Here is a 21,551-nt window from a genome sequence, read left to right as displayed (position 1 = left end):
GCTATAAGGCACAAACAAAAAATAAGTTTAAATAGCCAAAAAAAAAAAAAAAAAATAGAACATTATGTGTGATGTGATTAATAAAGAAAAGAAAATTTTGACTGATAAATATTATACTCATCTTTTAGTTTTCATAATTAAAAAAATGTATGTAAATGTAGTTAAATTAGTAGTTTTGTATTTTTTTGTTACAATATTACAGAATGTGTCAAAATTGAATTTTTTTTAAGGTAGGTTTTTTTCTTAACGAATATAAACATTTATAGTTTTATGCCTTAAAATTATAAATGTATAAGATTATAATTTATGAGTGTATAAAAATTTAATATAAATGTATAAATGTGTCACTACGTATATATAAATATAAAATGTGATGTTTAGATATATTGGCTATATTCAAATCTAAAATCTTTCCGGGCTTATAGTTTCCATTATTTGAGTTAAAATTATTTCCTATAGACTACAAATTGGCAAAAGTTTTTAAGTTATTATTTAAAATTAGTAAAATTATAGTAAAATTTGTTAAAAAAAAAACTTACAGTTCAAGAAACGAGAAATAATATTTGATATAAATGAATAAACTGTGCCTGATAACAAAAACAAAACTTATAATTTATTTTAAGTTAATTAGATCAATTTTAAGTATAAATGTCACATTTGATGCATATAAAATTAAAATTAAAACTAAAAAGAGTTATAAATTTTTGTAGAAAATTTAGCTTAAAGCTAGATTGTCATTAAATGTTTGTTTAACTAACTTATGTTAATTATGTTTAAGATAGGTATCATCGATTGAATTTTAAAATCGAGTCAAAAATTTGTAATTGTAACGACGAATGTGTGGAATTTCAAAAAGTTTTATATTCCCTACTTTCTGACCTGCTTCAATAAAAAAAAAAAACATATCTAGTCAGCAAAGCCCAACATACGTCAAATATGTACATTGCAATCTTCAAGATAGCAATGTCTCATAAAAATAAAATACATAAAATGTTTTAATTTTTTTTTTAATTAATATTGTATTTACAATGTTCGCCGTCATAAAAGTAAAATTTTAAAAACAAAGAAGAAAAAAAAATAAATTTGAGGAAATTTCTGTCTGTCATAACCACAACAACCAACAAACTTTTAATCATTTTGATTGTAAAATACATTTAACATTCATTTTGTAAATAAACAAAAAATAAAATAAACTAAGTTAAAAAATGAAAATATTTAAATAAATCAAACTCAAGAAATAAAAAAAAAATAAAAAATACCAATTTTATTGAATATTCAGCATATTGTTGTCCAGTATCCAACGACTTTCTTTGGTTTCATATAAATAATTGTTTAGAAATTTCCTCATTACAAAAAATAAAACTTTAAATAAAAAAAAAAATAATAAAAATATAACGAAAATACTAATATTTTTTACTAATTTGTTATAATAAGTGTTAAATAAATGGTGGATGTTATGTTTGGAAATTTAAGAAAATAGTATATAAAACTAAAACAAAAATAAAGAATATTTAATGTATATCCATATAAAATGATTGAAAAGAAACAAATTTAAATCAGAAAAAGAAATAAAAATGCAAACTTGAATTTGTTTTAATATACACTGAAATAAATAAACTACTATTTTTAAAAAGTCTTATTCCTGAGCTGAACTTGACTTGAAATTCGTTGTGAAATTTTTTTCTTGCTTTTAAATGGTAAGTACCAGGTAGAAATTATTTTCATTAAAAAAAGCAGTCAATTGACTGTTCAAACTGATAAATAAGACAAAAATGCAAGGTTTAAAATCAGTACTATAAAGCTTTGAATTTTTGTCGCTAAATGTGGTCATCAATGAAAGAAATTCCACTACATACATAATGTAAGTGAAGAATCTCATAACAAAAGGAATTGATTACGAACGTAACGTAGTTATCTTACTTACATGTTTGAAGTAGCATATTTAAATATTAATTAATATTTAATATTAATTAATTAAATTAATAAAATTTTAGACCGCAATGAAAATATTTTTGAAAACATTTGAATTAAAATTTAAATTCATAAACGTATGGTTTTTTGTTTTTTTTTATGGAGATCTAAAGCCCAACCTCGGACCTTTACCTATGTTTCCTATTCTTAGCATCCTGAGAAGAGTGTAAATACATTTGTTTCGACAAAATATAAAGAAAAGAAAGGAAAAAAATAATAAATTAAAGAAATGTAAAGTCAAGGCAAAAAATAAATTAAAAAGTACGTATACGCCACAGTGTATATACGATTTTCCTAAAGATTTTCTTTTACAAAGTTGAGAAGAAAACAAATTTATGTGGTGGTTTGCTATGATGGTTGGGTGTTGTAGAAGTCAACAAGTTTAAGGAAGATATAAATAAATAAATAAAAGTGTCTTCCTTAAATGGTTTCAAGTTTAAAGAATGGATTGACTTTTTCACTACGAAATGTATTTGCCCAGTCTTGATGTCATATATTTCATTCAGAATATTATCTTTTTTTTTCATAATACTCGTATGAAGCAGATGGAGAAGTAGCTGATTCGTATTTATATTGCAAGAAGGTCGCTTCGGCGCCGTTTCAGAGAAAAATTGCAATAACATTGCAGTTTTTTTTAAATAATTATAATTTTGACTAAATACTTTAATATCAGTGAATACAAAACAGTTGTAGTGCCAAATTTTTAAAGCTGCACTATTATTGCACTTTTGCTAGAAAATAACGCCGATAAATGCCGGCCGACTCATATGTTTCTATAATCGCTATAAATAGATCTTTATGTGATATTGATATAAATCGTTTACCTATGGCGCAGAAATCTAGCACAGATTCACCCAATTTTACGGAATATGCAAACAAAAATTAGCAAAAATAGTCAAAACCCGAATCGTTATGAACTATCCCTACGATAAGGCTTCATTGATACGACAATTAACTTAGATCCTTGTCACTTCTTATTTTTTTTTTTTTTTTTTTTTTAGTTGAGCAGTTATAGGGGAAGTGGGGTCAAGACCGCCTATGGGGGCAAGACGGTTTTCGTACTATGTTGTATTAAAAAAAGTAAAAATGGCAACACTTGCAATATAAAATAGGTGCCCTTTGGCATGATCGATCACGTCTGTAAGTTTTAGCAATTTAGAGTTACGGTAAATTTTGGGATTCTTCATCAAATTCTTATCGTTCATGTGAAAAGTCAGTTGTATTTTTGACACTGAAATAATTAAAATGTTTAACTTTTCCTTTTTTTATAATAGAAAGTGAATATTAAAAACTATTTTCTGCGAAAGAAGGAGTCAAGAAAGAAGGAGTCAAAAAATAATACAGAACCTTAAATATATTATGATATGACTGGGGCAAGACCGCCCATGGGCGAAATTGGAAGCTCTGGTAGCTTAAACAAAGTGAAAAAAGAAGTTCACCGTTAAATCTTCCAAAAAGCTAAGCAACAGGCGACAAACAATACTGTAATTAATGATTCTGATGAAGAGGACTTTGCAGATTGTAATTGTACCTTCTATCGGAAACTGTTTTCTAGATCCAATCCAAAGTATTGTTGGATAAGTGCAAAATGTGTACCAAATGGTACCAAAAAGCTTTTGCTGGAGTGAGAACTAATGAAAATATAGCATAATTGTGTTATTATTACAAATAGGCTGCATTTAAAACAATAGAAACGGTCTTTCTTCCAACAAAATTTGATAGGGCGGTCTTACCCCCATGTGGGGGCAAGACGGTTTTTTGTTTGATGTTTTTTTCAAAACGCATTATCTTTTATTTAGTATTTTTTATTTTTTTTTTTAGTAATGTGAGTTTCTGCAAAAAAACATTAAACTTAATGAATAAAAACTTTATTCTATTTAAAAGATGTTTTTATTGATTTTTAAGACAGTCAAACACTAAGTGTGCGGTCTTGCCCCCACTTCCCCTACAGATTTCTTTGCGAGTGTCAAAGAAACCATTGAAATAATAGTTAAATTAAAACTTAACGTATCCTTTTTCTAAACAGGCTAAACAGAGAGGAAATAACGCTGGAATTACTTCGCTTTTGGTAAAGTTAACTTTTTTTCTGTTATATTTAACTATACTATGATTAAATATACCAGAATTAAAGTTATTCCTACCGCTACCTTTTTTTCAGGACAGTTTTTTGAAAACTGTACACTAAAAATGCTCAAATAATTAAAAGGTCCTGAGATGAAATAATTGGTAACCTACATACAAAATATCGACTTAACTTTGTTCAGCGAATTTAACAGACTAGTACTCCCAACAATCACTTTTTCAAAATAAGTTTTTAAAAATATCCTGGTGCTGACACTTTTGTATTCTTTGCATAAAATTACAAAAATTTTCATCTTAAGATCAATGCTAAATATTATTGATGACAATTCCTGTTGAGTATTTTTTCTGTAAAAATACGAGTATTTCATGTTGTTTTCTTCTCTTCTATTCATAATTTAAAGAGAAAATAATTTGTTCGTTGAACTTTAAGAGTAAATTCCAAACGAGTGTGTGATCAAAAACAATATAATCGGGCTATGTTCGATCATTGGACTGATGAACTTTTGTTAAATATACTTGACTTTTTCTGTAAACATAAACTCAATATATCCAAAAATGAAAAAAAAAGGCAAAATAAAAGAGTAATAATGAATGCAAGGAAAATTCATCTAACAAAAGAAAAGTAATGAATGCTCCTGCGCACTGATTTTTTGTTCCATCAAACTCTTGCGCACAAAAACACAATTAATTTATCTCAAAAAATCCATGTTTATCTTAAGAAAAATGTGTAGAATAAATATTAAAATTTTTACTCATTTCATCAAGCGGATCATGAAACAATATGAGTGGTTTTCTCAGTCTTAAAGTGCACGTCTCAAGAGCTACATTAAAAAACAAAAAACTTAAAAAAAAAATTAATTACGATCAGTTAATTTCCCTGGGTTTAGGCAACGTTTTTTTCGCAATGATTCTCTTTCTTCACTGATCTACGCGTCATGGATTTATTTTTATTACAATTCCTTTTAATTTCTTGCAGAAATAAATTTTAAACAAAAAATAACTACTTTGGAATGTGCACTCGCTAAAATAAAATAGTGTTCATATTATTCACTTCCCTGTATCTCTAAAAACGTACCTTAAATTTAATTTAAAAAATAATATATTCCAACATTAAAAGAAAATAGAATTCCTCATCCCAAAAATAAATTTAAAAAAAATATAAAAGGCAAGTTTAATGTATTCTTTTGTGAATAAATGTATACTATATATATACATAAAAGCGTGATAAAGCTTTTATATTCCACATGTGAATTTAATTAAAATAAAAACAAAAAAAAAACAATAACTAAATACATTTTCATGGACTCTTTTTAATGGAAACCTACTGGAATTCCTCAATTTGGATATGTATCGCAAAAATGAATTAAAAATTGTTTTGTATATATAAATAAAACACGTCTGTTTTGTTCGCTCGTGTGTGGGTTTTATTTTGAACAAAAATTAAATGTGTACCTGAAATGCCCCAATGCCCATCGAAAGAGTGCGTGCTTGCCGATCAATCGTTTTCAATATTGATATTCAACATCAAAATTTAAGTGTTCCCGAATGTCTGTCTTATTTCAAAATCCGCAGGAAATGATAAAATTCGATTCGGATAACCAATAGATGGAGGTGAGAAATATATAAAAATATTTATTAGAATGTTTGTGTGAATGTATGTATGTATGTAGTTGCAAACGTTTGAAAATGCAAATATTTATGTTTTTTGTTGTTTATTTTAATCAGAGAACTTCAGATTTTATTTATTCGGGTTTTCGTTTATAATAACAATTTTTCAGATGAATTTTTTTGTTTTTTCATTTGGAAAATATCAAAATATTATTCCTCCTGTTAGAAATGAAGAATGACTTTAGTTTGTTGTATTTTTTAGATGCCAGTAAAATCTATCATTGAAAATCATCACAAAAAAATATAATTAAAAAAAATCTGTGACGGAGATGATATTTTTTTGAGTTTTTATAATTTCTCTAAAATTGTTTTCAACTCAAAACACTCTCTGTTATCCATTGTATAATAAATAAGTCAAAACAAGTTGTTTGTGTCATGCGAATGATATTGGTGACGTTTATAAATGTGTTTTTGAATTTCTTTGTTTTGTGCGTATACATGTGCATTAGAGTGGAGCGTTTTGAGATTTTTCTTTCAAATCATCTCATGCAAGTCTTGGTTAATCTCATGCAAGCCTTGGTTTCACCTAAACCGAAATTTTTTTTTGGATGAATGAATGAATAAACTTATTGTTTTTCAAAAAAAAAAAGAAACAAAAAAACCGAGACGAATTGAGATATTCGATAACTACATAGGTGTTTCCATTCCATTATCCTTGCCACTTAGTGGCTTCCTAGGTGACCCTTGTCACATCCACTAACTGTTAGCGGTTCGACGCATCATTTCCTCAACTACTACAATAATGTTATTAATATGCTTTGAAACGTTTTCCATGATATTTTCCAATTTCTGTAAAAATTGAATCACTTTCCCTTGTATTTTTGAAACTATCTATTTTTTGGTGATGAATATCCAAAAAAATATTAAAATAAAATTTGTAGACATTGTTCAGACCTACAATTTTGTTTTTTTTTTTTGACATTAAAAAAAACATGAATGATTGTTTTTTTCACAACCGAACGAGCGACTTGCTTGGCGGTGGGTGCGGACTAAACGACTTTGCGGGTGGCTGGAGGTCGTAATTTTTGTCCAAAAAAAAAAAAAAATACGAAATTGTAGGTCGGAACAGGGTCTACAAATTTTATTTCAATATTTTTTTGGATATTCATCACCAAAAAATAGATAATGTCAAAAAACAAATCGCATATCGTAAATTTTTTACTTTTTTGATCGATATCTCGAAAACGGTTCATGATACGAAAAAAATGTTTGTGAACATGAACATGGTAAAAGCTACAAAAAAGGTCCTTGTAAAATTTTCGTATCTCTAAGGATAACCGATTTATTGTCAAAAAAATTTATTGCGGAAAAAGCTCATAGGAAATCTTGGTCGAAAACTTCAAGATAAGCTTTTTTTAAGCATCCCCTACAACATATCCAAAATTTAGCTTTCTCGGTCATTTGGTTTTCTAAGCCGTTTTTTCCGACATAATGACTGGCCTAGATGGCCGGGTGGGGTAGGGACCAAAGGATGCTGGGGTGAAAAACGGGGCCTTTAACGTATTCTAGTAAATAAGGCCTCTTATTTTATCAAAGTATTTACAAAAAAATGTAGATAAATAAAAGAATAATTAAGAAAAAATGATAAAAATTATTTGTATTATTTTTTTCTTCATTATTATATCAGTCGGACCACGGGCATACATTTTCTAAGAGTCTGAATTTAAACAAATTCTTTTAGAATATTAAAATTCACAGTAAATTCATGCTGTGAGTTTTATAAGTGTCGGTAAACATCGACCAAAATTAGACGTCTTAGGAAGGGTACGGCAGATCTAACTGATGAGCCCACTGTGATAAATAAAAGATCTATAACTTTTATTTCAATCATTTTTTAACTTGACCTTAATCTTGAATTAATTATAAATCCAAAACAACGGCATTTTGCATAAAAACAGAAACCTAATCACCTGTTTTAGAGAAATATTCGATTTTTTCCATATCGCTCATTTACTTGAACACTGTCATAACTAAAAAAAAACTGTTGTTTTTTTTTCAGAAAACGAGTTTTAAATTCAGTATGGATCTGTTTTTGTATGTTAAATGTTAGTTTCCAAGACAAAACTAGTGCTCCTTCTCTGTCAATTTTTAAAGTTAAGAAATGACTCTTTGTGGGATTAAAGATTACTTTATTCCAAAAACTTCTGCATTAATAACTCAAAACTCATGATTTTTGAGTTATGACAGTATTCAAGTAAGAGCCCCCGCACACAACAGACTATCGGCCGATAGTTAAGTCGGTTTGGGCTCCTAGTGTGCGCACAGGCAGGCGACTAAATAGTCGGCTGGGTAACAAATATTTTAGTTTGAAGGCAATTGTGTAGCAAAACAAACTATTTTTTCGATGAAACAAACTTTTTGATCTGCCGATACTTCATCGTTGTAGTGTGCGCACATCATACTGTTAAATGTTAGATGAGACGAAAAAGCGATACGAAAAATCAATTGATCATTACTTTATTTTAATAGATAGATCAATGAAATTTGTACAGTAGATAGGTAATTAAATAAATTATGATTGTGCAAAATTTCAATTAATTTCATATTCAAAATTCTATGAAATTCTATGAAAGATAACAATGAAAAGATGTTCTTTTTATAAACACGTTATATCTTGATCTAGAATACATAACAAGTTTATTTAACTTTAATACGCATGCTGATAATATTACCTTTCATTTAATATATCACACATAACGGTACGTGCTGTACAAGTTATATAACACTGGTTAACAAAATTAAACTTTTTTTTTGTTGCCGAAACAAAAATATACTTTTCTGAAGGTTTTCGGTGTGCTGAACTCGAATCCGAAGTCAAAAAAAATTAATCAGCTCCCATTTTTGAAATATTACCGTTAGAGTATGCAGAACTTCAGACCTTATTCTTTTATATAAGGAAAATTGTTTGAGCATATTTAGTAACGGTTTTTATAAGAAATATTTATCACCTTTTTAAATCTGTTTAATTCTTTCCAATATCTTTTTTACTGCCCGAGATATCCTCAGTTGTTTGGTATTTTTATAAATTTTATAACATCATTATCTCCTTTATGATATATGAAGAAAAACCCACTTACTTAATTTTAAGATATCTCGGGCAATACAAAAGATATTGAAAAGATTTAAACAGGTATCGAAAGATGGAAAACAATTTTCCTTATACAAAAGAATAAGGTCCGAAAAAATCAAAAAAAACGTTTTTTTTGCATTTTCTAACGGTTATATCTCAAAAACGGGAGCTGATTAGTTGTTTCTGACTTCGGATTCGAGTTCAACACACTGAAAACCTTCAGAAAAGTATATTTTTGTTTCGGCAACAAAACCCTTGTAAACCAGTGTAATCTTTAATTGAAAAACTTGAAAAATACCTCAAAACACCTGTGAAGATTTGTTGCCGATGACCAGCCAGCAGTAGAGGAAGTACAGTAATCTCAGTTTGAAATTTCGACATGGTTGGCTTTAAAAAATTCTTACTTTTTTTGTAGGCATGGTAGAAATATGATTGAAGCGTCATATAAAAGGTGAAATAATAATGATATAAAATTTATTATAGGTTGTCTTTTAAAAAATGGATTCAATGGCGTTAGAAGAGAAAAGAGATTGATTGTTTTGCTTTTTTTATGAAAAATAATTGGGTTAAAAAAAATTCTAGCTCTTTTTGTAGATGTTGTATAGACATGGTCGATATAAATATTTTGACCTGAAACAATAAGCGCAGTGGCGTACGTTGAGTCGCCGGGGCCCCAGGGCAAGACTAAATTTTGGGGGCCCTTTGATATTTGGGGGCCGTTTAGATACAAAAACAAAAGTACGTATACTCAATACATTTTTTTTTGTATGGCTTATTTATTTTTAGGTTTATTTTAATGTTTTAATATGTTCGTAATGCACTTTGCTTTACTTACTTAAAATTTCTATCATAAAAGTAGTAAATAGATGTACTGGGGGCCCCCAAAATTAAATGTTTCGAGACTCCTAAAATAAATTTTTTTTAGCTTAGAATTGACAGTTCTTGGGGCCTCTGTTCTGAAGTAATATGTACACGTACCTACATATTTGATTTTCCATCATCTAACATAATTACTGTGCGCCCCCTGAAAAATTAATTTTGGGGCCCCAAAAATTAAATATTTAGAGTCCCCTAAAACAAACATTTTTGAAGTTTGATAGTTCTTGAGGCCTCTGAAGTAATAAATACATAGGTATTTGATTAGCCATCATCAGACATATTTTATTTTGTTTTGGGGCCCCTGAAAAATTATTTTTGGGGCCTCAAAATTAAGTGCTTAGAGGCCCCTAAAATATAATATAATTTTTTTGGAACCAAGAATTAATAGGTATTGGGGCCTCTGTTCTGAAGTAATATTCGGAATGCCACTAATAACGTAATGTTTTTATTTTGGGCCCTGATGTATTTATGTTGGGACCCCTGAATTGATATTTAATTTTCTATTTGATTGTTTTGAACCACTGAAGTAATATCTTTTGAGGATCCTCAAATAATATTTGTCATTCCATCAGAAAATTTGATGAATATTTTTGGGCTCCTTAGTAATAGATTTTGGGGCCCCAAAATTAATATTTGATTGACTCTCAACTAACGGGGTTCCTGAAAAATTATTTTTAGGGACCCTTTATATCATATTTTTGGAGCCCCGAAGTCATATTTTTTGGGGCTCCTAAAGTAATATTTAGTAATCCATCAACAAATGTAATTTAATTTAAAAAAACAATTTTTTTTAATTTAATTTTTTTTTGCAGCCCCGAAGTAAAGGCTTCTGGGGCCCCTGGCCTGAAGGTGTTTTTTGCTTTTTTGGGGCCCCTAATGTATTATTTGAGGTTGCAAAGATTTTTAAGTAATATTTTTTGGGGCCCTAAGATAAAATTATAATTTTTTCTCAATATGGATTGTGTGGCTACCAATGCATTATACATTACACTGAATGATATAATTTGTCTCCCTTGTATCCGAAGTGATTCAAATACATTTTAATTAACTTCGTAGCTCAATGTATGCTAACAGTTTTCTTCTCTGCATTGTCTCCAGTTGGGGCCCTGGGGTCAGTCGGGGGCCCCGGGGCGCCGCCCCGCTTGCCCCAAGGAAGTGTACGCCCCTGAATAAGCGTACAGATGGTATGAAATTTATTGTAGGTTGTCATATAAAAAAGTAATGGAATCAAAAAAATTATATTTTTTCGATTTTTTTTTAAATGATTTTTTGGTTTCACTTCAACCACGTGTGAATTGCACAAATGATTTTTTTTTAATTATTCCTATCCGTGACAGTATAAAAGACCCTGTTTTTTGTTAAAAAATGATTAAATTTAATTTTCATCATGGTTTTATTGTTTTAAATGAAAGTTGATGATGAACATAATGAAACATTTTTTAATATTAGCTAATATTTAATCCTATGTGGGCTTGAAGTCTTTTACTTAGCTTTTTCTAATTTATAAATCCGACGTTTCGAGTGTGTTTACACTCTTCTTCAGAGCTAAAAATTTTTAAAATCAATTAAAAGATGCTTGTTACAACGAAGAAGAGTGTAAACACACTCGAAACGTCGGATTTATAAATTAGAAAAAGCTAAGTAAAAGACCTCAAGCCCACATAGGATTAAATATTTAATTCAACAAAGGTCACGAAGTAAGGAATAATTTAATATTAGCTAAGTTTTTTTATTTTTATTTATATAATAAATCACAGCTATTATTGTATTGAATACATAAAGACAAAACTAATTGCCATATATTTATTCAAAAATTTCTTTTGCAGCTCTGCAAAAAGACATCTTTAGCCAGACTTCATAACAAAATACAAACCAGGTCTTATAATGATGTTTACAGGCGCCCATGGGCGCAAAAAAGCAAATGGAAGCTCAAGCAGCCAAAAACCTCGAAGTAGCCGTAGTAATCAATATGGATTTGATGTAAGTTTTGAAATATCTGACAAGAAATTTTTTTATCAAATATTTCTCCGTTCAAAAGCCAAGGCAAAAAGGTGGAAGCTCTTCAAGCAGAATGGTACCAAGAGATAGTACTGTCTCGAGTGGATACTACAGTGACAATTATTCAACAGCGCATTCCTATAGCTTACCTCGGCAAAATTCTAAAGAAGACTCACATTCACATCATAAAACACCATTTGTGGATAGAAGAACAAATCCTAGAAGTATAACAAATCGAAGAGGTGCAATTAAGCACCAAAAGTATGTTAATCGTTTTATTCCAGATTATATTTTGGAAAAAAATAAATACTTTTTTATTTATCATTGCAGAACTCATGATGTTAATGGTCATCGTTTTGTGGCCAAATTTTTTCGACAACCAACATTCTGTGCTTATTGTAATCTATTTCTTTGGGGTTTTGGCAAACAAGGATATCAATGCATTAGTATGTAATTAAACAGATGATATAGCAAAGCATAGGCATAGACACAAAAAAATATTTTTTTAAAAGAAACATATACTGGTATTAGGACTGTCATTCAAAACAACAGCTTATTTCGCGAAAAATTGCATCTAACTGATTTTGAGATGTTGTTAAAGATTTTGGTAGGGATATCAACGGTTTGAAATCAAGTTTGCTTATACAGCTTTTAGGTTAAGTTTTTCTTAGAGTGCAACCTCAGCTCTGAAGTTTTAATACAACTTGAAACACAACATTTAAGACGTTTAACTTGCCCTATTTTCCATAAAATGTCTTATCAGATATTCTTGAATCACTCACCGTTAAGAAATAACATTTACAATTTTAAGGAGCTTTGGCAGGATCATGATCATGAGCTCTACGAAACATTCTGACCTTTGCTCTCCTTATAACGGAGGAAACTTCAGGAATTTTCATAGATTGTAAACCACCTCAAAACCTGTACACCAAAAATCAGCCAGTTACAATTTGTTTCCATCCTTTGACTATTTTTCGTCTATTCTTAATTATTCTTTAAACTATTAAACGTGTTTGCAAGGATTTTGGCAAAATAAACAGAAATCACGTTAAGAGCGAAACAAAACGAATTCTTTTTATATAAAAACTTGTTTAATGGAAGTTTCAGTGTAAAATTAATGTAAAAAACAGAGGAGAAAAAATGTCAGAAAAAATTGAGAGAAAAGAGAATGGGCAAAGAAAAATGTCCAAAAATATATGGAGAAAAAACTCAGCATTAATTAAAAAGAAACCGTGAGAGGGCATCAAAAAGATATCGAAACAAAGTGCATTAACAATGCCTTTTTTTAAATAAGAATGATACTTAGAAAAAACTGTTGCAAAAGGATACATTTTCCTTAGCTTTTACCAAAATTTTTGGTTTATGATAGTTTTTTATGGATCCATCTAACCATAATATGCACTTAAAGTATGAGTTTTCAAATGCATTTTGCGGTCAGAAAGCAACATTTACACTGTCTGGATTTTCACTTTTTTACATCGCAGCGGAAAACTCAACATCGGTTTTTTCTAAGTAGTAGGCTAATGCATTGTGTATTAGAATTTACTTACTAAGCTCTGCAATAATTTCATATTCAAATCAAGACCCATCCAATTTACAAATCATTTTGCATTATCATCCAGATCCACATAAAAACAAGGAAACGGCGCGCGGTTTCATTTAAAAAAAAAATCTAAGCTTATGGCACACGATCTTGGGGTATTTTGCGATGCTAAACCTCATGAAACTTAAATCAAGACAATCAAGAATACTAGCTCTTGTTTTTGATTCTAAGTGAAAGAGAATTCATTTAGTATCAAAAACAACATCATTGCTTCAATTTTGACAAAAATTGGGTTTGGGCTATGGTCGTTTTTCTTATTTTTCACTGAAATAATCTTTCTAGGACTTTCCTTAAAATTTTACTTCTGCGCTCTTCCTCCCAAAACTGGAATTTTTAAAACTAATAGATATTCACTCAGACTATGTAAAGGTTCTAAAATAAGTTGATGTTAACAGCTCTTAGAGTAGAATCCCTTCTTTCCTTGGTCTTCTACTAGACTTAGCATTGAAAAAAAAAATAATTTATGTGTAAAAAGTTCCATTAATTTTAAAATCAAAACTGTTTTGAAGTAATTAGATGTAGTTTCTACATAGCGTAGCCGTAAAGCAAAATTGTTCTAAGTCACAAAAAGCAAATTTTACAGGGGGCGATTTTTAAGTTTGAAATTGGTTTAAAGCGACAATTTACTGCTCGTTTGCCATTCAAGTTATGTTTTTTATAAAGTTTGTTCGTTTCTCTTGAATAAAATATACAAGTTAACCTCATTAGTAGTTGCATACTATTTTTAAATATTTTTTAAAACTAAAAACCCAAAATTGGACATTATACAGTTCCTATACAAGTACTTTTTTTCCTTAAAGAAAAAATGGACTTAGAACAAAATATGATGGGACTTAGAACAATCAAGAATACTCTAGCTCATTTTCAAAAGGCTATTCCCTGTTTTTAATGTTCTATGTCCCATTAAATTATATTATCTGCGGAGTGAAATTTTTTTGACAAAAAGGGATTTCAAATTCAAAAAGAGCACCCTCAAATTAGTAAAACTGCATCATAAACTCAATTTCGGTAAAAAGTGGATTTATATTTATGATATGTCGAAAATTCAAGCTCTAAAAATCATGATAATCAAGAAAAAAGATGATAATCTGAAATTCTTAGGTAATGTTCATTCGATATCCGTGATCATATCCCACTTATAAAAAATGTTAGAATTTTTTGTTTTGCAAGATAACACTGGTTAACAAGGTTACAAATATAAATTTTTTTTCAAAAAAACATTCCTGGAACTTGCTATGACGATTCTTATTTTCAAACAATAAAGTGCTTTTTCAACCAAAATTTTTTTTCCGGGAAGTCCGATTGTATTGGTTTTTGTTCCATAAGATGCAGCAACGAAAAGTACTTTAAGAACATGTGCCATAATTTAAGGTTTATTTTTAAATGATGCTGTTAGCTTGTTTTTTTTTTTTAAATGCACATGATAGACAAAGGAAAGGACACACTGAAATTATGAGGATGTGGGTGATAACATAAAATTATTATTATCTGGGATTGGTCTTTCATTTGGATGCATAAATTATGAAATTTTCGCAGGCCCTAAGCGGGCAATTCCAAAATAAAGTGCATTTAAAATGCAGTATTATACGTATGGATGAAACCTAGAAAAAAATGTTTGCAATCAGATAGATTTTCCCAGGCCTAAATCGAATTGTCTGGTTTTTGAAAGTTTTTATGCATTCATATAACCTAAATATGCGCTTGGAGTATGCTTTTTCAAGTGTATTTTTTGGCCAGAAGGCAACAATTAAACCATCTTGAACTTAAGTTTGTCATATCTTGGAAGAATAATCAATGATGTGGTAACGTTTTTTTCTAGGTACCATTCTTTTGTAAAAAACGACATTGTGGAGTTGTCTGTCTCACCAGGGTCTGCAAGAATTTTGACTTTTATGCATCTAAATAAAAGAACCACCCAAGATACCAATAATTTTATGTTATCACCCACATCCTCATAATTTCAGTGTGTCCTTTGTCTATCATGTGTATTTTAAGCAAAAACAAGCTAACAGCATCATTTATAAATAAACCTTAAATTATGGCACATGATCTTAAAGTATTTTTTTGCTGCATCTCATGGAACTAAAACAAAGACAATCGCACTTAAGTGAAAAAAGTTTTGGTTCCAGAGATGGTTTTTTGAAAAACAAGTTCATATTAGTTATCTACTATTGAAGAGCTTTCAGGTCGTAAAAGGTCTCATTAGTATCGATGTTGGGTTTTTTCTCCATATATTTTTGGGCATTATCCTTATTCAATCTTTTTTTGTGAATAAAAAAAAGGAAAAAATAGTCTCGAAAATAGCCAAAATTACGTTTTTTAGCATCTTCTAACGGTAATATTTTAAAAACGGAGGTTCTTGTGGCAAACAAAATTTCAAATTTGGTGACTAGTGTTATCTATCCCAATTAATTTTTATTTTTGTTTTGTGGTAGCGCTAGTTATGCAATAGTCTATCATTAAAAAATAATCCAGGACGAAAAAAAATTATTCAATCCTATGCTCTGCTAGAAAATAATGATAAGTTGGTTATTATAATCTCTAATACTTATTTATTACAGCTTGTCAAACTGCCGTGCATAAGAGATGTCATGAAAAATTACTGGGGAAATGTTCGGGGTCTAGTTTCAATTCAGCAAGCACTATAGTAAGTAAAGAATTCTTTATAAAGATTTGCACTTACCATTTCGCGACATCTCGACATAGCGACAAAGCGACATGGCGACAACGCGACAAGGTGACATAGTGACATAGCGACATGGTGATATTTCGACATAGCGACATGGTGACATAGCGACATGGCGACAAAGCGACATGGCAACATAGCGACATGGCGACATAGCGATATGGCGACATGGTGACAAGGCGACATGGCGACATGGCGACATGGTGACATAGCGACATGGCGACATAGCGACATGGCCACATAGCGACATGGCGACATAGCCACATGGCGACATAGCAACATGGCGACATAGCAACATGGCGACATGGCGACATGGCGACATAGCGACATAGCCACATGGGGACATAGCCACATGGGGACAAGGCGACAAGGCGATAAGGCAACATAGCGAAATGTACTTAGGTACATTTGTATCTATCTATACGCATATCAAATTTTATCACCAAAATCAATTATCAAAGAAAATTTTTTTTTTAAATCGCAAACAAACTCGTGCTTGTTCAACTAATGCTAATTGCAACTGATGGTTTCGTGAACGGGTGTAATGGGACACAATCTAAATCCTTTTACTCCAGTCAAAGCGTCGGAAAAAAGGGCCTCACCTTGCGCAGAGAGGCACTGTCAGTTTTTATTTCATGGATCGATAGGGGTATATTTAAAAGGCTTAAACCCAATTTCTCACCACCTGATCATTCTTTTTAGCGGAGTTATTCACAAAAATGCATTTTTTGGGATATTTTACTTCTAAGCTAATATCTTTGCTCCAGATTGTCGTAGACCAAAAAATAAACTTAAATTCTCTTCCTTATAATATTTTCTATTGTTGTATGTAATTTCATTGTATTTGAGTGAGTAAATATAAAATGGCAGCCATTTAAAGTCAAATTCTTGTTGTTAAAAAACACATTTTTGTCATTATTTCGAAAAAAGCTTGCATCATGGTTGACATTTTTCTAACCTATTTTGTAGCCCTGTTCATGTCCTGCATTTTAAAGAAAAAATGAGCTCTTTATCACCAAAGATGACCGAGCTATTGATAAATTAACGCATGCAAAACCGGTGCGAAAACACCCAAAAATATCGTTTTTTGGGAATAACTCGACTTCAGAATGTCCTACGGCAAAAAATAAAGCAATGAATTGTTCGTTACAACATTTTCTATAAATTTAGTGCACAATCTTTTTGTTAAAACAAATAAAAAATAAGTAATATTAAGTCAAAGTCGTTTTTTTGTTTAGCAAACTCTTGCCTTATTCTTTTGCAAACGGTGCAAGTATTGGCTATAAAAATAAAATATTAATGTAGTCCTTTAAATTATCTACAATTAAAAAAAAAAAATTAGATTGTGCACTAAATTTATAGAAAATGTTGTAACGAACAATTCATTGCTTTATTTTTTTGCCGTAGGACATTCTGAAGTCGAGTTATTCCCAAAAAACGATATTTTTGGGTGTTTTCGCACCGGTTTTGCATGCGTTAATTTATCAATAGCTCGGTCATCTTTGGTGATAAAGAGCTCATTTTTTCTTTTAAATGCAGGACATGAATAGGGCTACAAAATAGAAAAATGTCAACCATGATATAAGCTTTTTTCGAAATAATGACAAAAATGTGTTTTTTAACAACAAGAATTTGACTTTAAATGGCTGCCATTTTATATTTACTCACTCAAATACAATGAAATTACATACAACAATAAAAAATATTATAAGGAAGAGAATGTATGTTTAATTTTTGGTCTACGACAATCTGGAGCAAAGATATTAGCTTAGAAGTAAAATATCCCAAAAAATGCATTTTTGTGAATAACTCCGCTAAAAAGAATGATCAGGTGGTGAGAAATTAAGTTTAAGCCTTTTAAATATACCCCCATCGATCCATGAAATAAAAACAGACAGTGCCTTTCAGCGCAAGGTCAAATGATGCTTTGACTGGAGTATTTGAGGGAAGATTAAAAAAATAGATTTATGGCCACATTTCAAGTCAAAATACCGCACTGTGCAACGTCCAGATAAAAATTAATGAAAAGAGTATTTCTGAGTAAATTTGTATTAAATTCTTAGAAAAACATAATTCCGAAATCTTAATTGAAATTACTTTTGTGAAAAATAATAATTTATATTTTTACTTGAACCTCCTATGGCTTTGCGTTTCAAATTAATTTTAAACTGTCGTCGTATTTTGTCTAAATAAAATGAACAACTTCAACGTTAAACACATCAAAATAATGACAGGTCACATTTTGTGGTTTATATTTGTTTTGCTTTTTTATATCCCAATAAATAATATAATTTTTTTACTGTTAGGAATTTATATAGGAAAATTACTAGATCTTGTTTAGCACCTATAAATCCAAAAATAAATATATGAACGTACTATTATAGAATTTGTTTATTTGTTCAAGTTTTTACTTGTAAATTGAAGTTACTTATTCAAGAATAGGTACTCAAACAATTATTAACCAAAAATATGAAAAAAAAATATTTTGGACACTTTGATTTTTATAGATTTTTTTATCTATTCATAGATGTTACGGGAAAGATTCAAAATAGATGTTCCACATCGGTTCAAGGCTTACACATTTGTGTCACCAACTTTTTGCGATCATTGTGGATCTCTTCTTTGTGGATTTTTTCGACAAGGCGTAAAATGTGAAGGTAATTGCAAAAAAAAATATAAACCAAAACAATATAGATTTACAGGGAACATGATGTTGGCTCTTTAAATATTTTCAAATAATTTTCATAAATGTTGTATGTATGTACGTTGATTTCTTACTCTACACAAAAAAGATTAATTTTTTTGTCAACATTATTCCATTTGGTTTTTAGTTCATAGATAATGATAAGTTGTTGCTAAGGAATTTTGATCGAAATTGAAAAAAAGGACACCACAAGTGTGACCGAATGAAAAATTTAAACTTTGCTATTTGTATTAATTCTGCATGGAACAGTAGGTAAATAAATGAACAAATTTGTCGACCAAGAAGTCCATTGTAGTATCTCAATATTGACAATTTGACCCAAAACGATTTAGTGGAGTCGCTAAAGCTTAAAAAATGGCAAAACATAGGAACCAGAGGAACAGATGCGATTTTCTTTTTTTTTCTTCAAACGTGCGTCGGTTATTTTTTGCTGTCGTATTTTTTTTTAATAAAATTGAATTTTATGTGATTTTTTTATTTTCTTGAAATTTCGTAAATTTGAAAGCTTGTTTTCAGATATTTCATTAATAATATTTTAAAAAGTATTCTAATTACGAAGATCTTAAAGGAAACTTGTAACAAGAAAGTACAACTATTATAAAAAAATATTTATTACAAATTAAAATATTTTGCACAAAAAAAATATTATTGCGAATAAATAATTTTCTGCATTGAAAAAAAATTCAATGCAAAATGTGTGCATTTTCTAATATTCATCGAATTTCTTATAATTTTGACTATTTGGCCTTACATAAGGTCAATAAGCCAAAATTGTAAGAAATTCGACGAATAATACAAAAAAATTCAATGCACACATTTTACATTGATTTTTTTTTTTTTCAGTGCAGAAAAGTTTTTATTTGCAACTTATTTTTTTTAATACAAAATATTTGCTATACAAAATTTATTTCCAATGCAAATATGTTTCAGGTGGAATAACATTTTTTTGTAGGTAATGCAAAATATTTTTAGTTTAATGCATTTTTTATTTATTTGAAATATGTAGTTGTTTCGAATGCAGTTTTTTTAATTGATATTTTTTACAAATATTATAATATGAAATAATTCCCAATAAATTATATGAATCAGAGTTTAAATTTTAGTCGAAAACTTTTGGATCTCTAGTGGAAGCCATTTTGGCCTTGCAGCCGATGTTTGGCTCTGTGCATCATATATTGTTCCATTCCAGAAGTCTTTTTGAAGAAATAAGTATAACTTTTTGCTTAAAAATAGTTTATTGAATTTTTGTGATTTTGATTAGGTTTTAAATATTGGCTTACACTTAACATTTCGTGAAATATAAAATTGTTGAATAAATAATGACTCTTCATGAATAATAAAATTATTTCTGCAATATGACTTACAGGATTTGGTTCAGTGTTGATGGAGTAAAATAGCTAGAAAGCTATTTTACAACTTAAAGTTTTAATAAAACTACTACGTAATAATTATTTACTAAAACTAATTGTCACACAAAATTTCGTAAGTCGAATATAAATGTAGAAATAGAAAGACATTTTCTGTTGAACTCCATCCGTTTTTTGTATTGGTTTTCTAATTTTAAAATCTAACCTTTCTCCTCAGTATTTTTTTTTTAATAGAGCTTGAATTTAACTTTCAACGCTGTACCTAAGTCATGCTATCCAGAAAAAAATAATAATCTCAGACAGAAATCTATTAAAATGCAAATTAAATTAATATTTTCCTAAGAACTTTTCCATTGAAACTTTCTTCAAAACATATCCATGTCATGAAGGTACTCGAAATTTGAAATGCATCACAGATAATAAACGAACTTGATTACTCAAAATCTTCTAAAATTCAACTATAAATGTATCAAAACCACCTACCCAAGAGTTCAGCAAAATTCCTAGATTCAACTAAATGCCTTATATCAAATTGCGACGTAATTGTACTAAATTGTATACATTGGACATCATCAGAAAAAAAAAATATCTATACCTACATCTACACCTCTTAATCATTCTGTTGAATATCTAGCAAAGTGGTTTTCTTGTAAAACAAAAATATTAAAAATTAGAACAATTATAGCTAGACTTCAAAAATACACTATACAAACGTCACTTTGCAAAAAAGTGACAAATGCCAGAAATTTATTTCGAAATAATCATTATATTCACGAATTAATTCGTCCAGGTTGCAACATCATTTACTGACGTAAAAATATTATATCTTCTGCCTATTCTTGTTAAGGGATTTATTTTTAATTCTAAAAGATATATACGTATAAATGTACATACAATCCTCCTGACTATTTTAAAATACATACACCCCAAGTTTCTCCGCAGGTGCAGGAAGAGAAAAATAAGAGCCTCTGGTTTAAAAACAAAAACACAGAAAAAAAATTTGTATGCCCTCGCACAGTCTAAGAAAAATTTTAGTTCTCTTTAGCCAAGAAAATCCATTCGACTAGAAACTACACTTAATTTTCCTATAATACGTCTGGTGAGTTTTTCATTCCCTCATAAGAGAAGGAAACATTTAAAGACCATGATCTCACCATCAAAGTCTGTGCAGAATATCTGAAACACAAAAATCTGCTCGAAGGCCTCGTTGAGAATAAAAATTTTTCAAAAATATTTCATCAATTTTTTTCGTATTTTTCGTTATTCAGCGAGCGTTTGTCGTGTCGGCTAGCAAAACATTCAATAAAATACATCGTTCTTTTTAGGCAGTTGAGCAATAAATTTTGTTAGTACTTTTGGTTGTTTCCGCGATAACGGTTGCATAAATTTTAGTTTCAAAACTAATAAATATAATCTTGAAATCCATTTATTTGTTCTAAATAAAATTAATTACTGTGTACTGGAAGAGTATTTTTGAGCTAAAAATAAAATTGGATTTTTAAATTCCAATCCAAACATACAAA

General features: G+C 29.4%; 1 protein-coding gene across 1 annotated transcript in view; it reads left to right on the top strand.

Moving 5' to 3' along the window:
* Nucleotides 1-5,510: 5,510 nt before the first annotated feature.
* LOC129910510 (putative protein kinase C delta type homolog) overlaps nt 5,511-21,551 on the top strand; it is a 43,910-nt gene continuing 27,869 nt past the window's right edge. The window contains exons 1-6 of the mRNA XM_055987914.1: nt 5,511-5,664; nt 11,497-11,650; nt 11,709-11,929; nt 11,999-12,114; nt 15,833-15,918; nt 18,485-18,614. Of these exons, the coding sequence (XP_055843889.1) occupies nt 11,555-11,650; nt 11,709-11,929; nt 11,999-12,114; nt 15,833-15,918; nt 18,485-18,614 (649 nt within the window). The 5' untranslated portion in view covers nt 5,511-5,664; nt 11,497-11,554. The remainder of the gene's footprint in view (nt 5,665-11,496; nt 11,651-11,708; nt 11,930-11,998; nt 12,115-15,832; nt 15,919-18,484; nt 18,615-21,551) is intronic.

This window comes from Episyrphus balteatus, chromosome 2 (genome assembly GCF_945859705.1).
Source record: "Episyrphus balteatus chromosome 2, idEpiBalt1.1, whole genome shotgun sequence".
Lineage (NCBI taxonomy): Eukaryota > Metazoa > Arthropoda > Insecta > Diptera > Syrphidae > Episyrphus > Episyrphus balteatus.
This window is presented reverse-complemented; position numbering and strand designations above follow the sequence as displayed.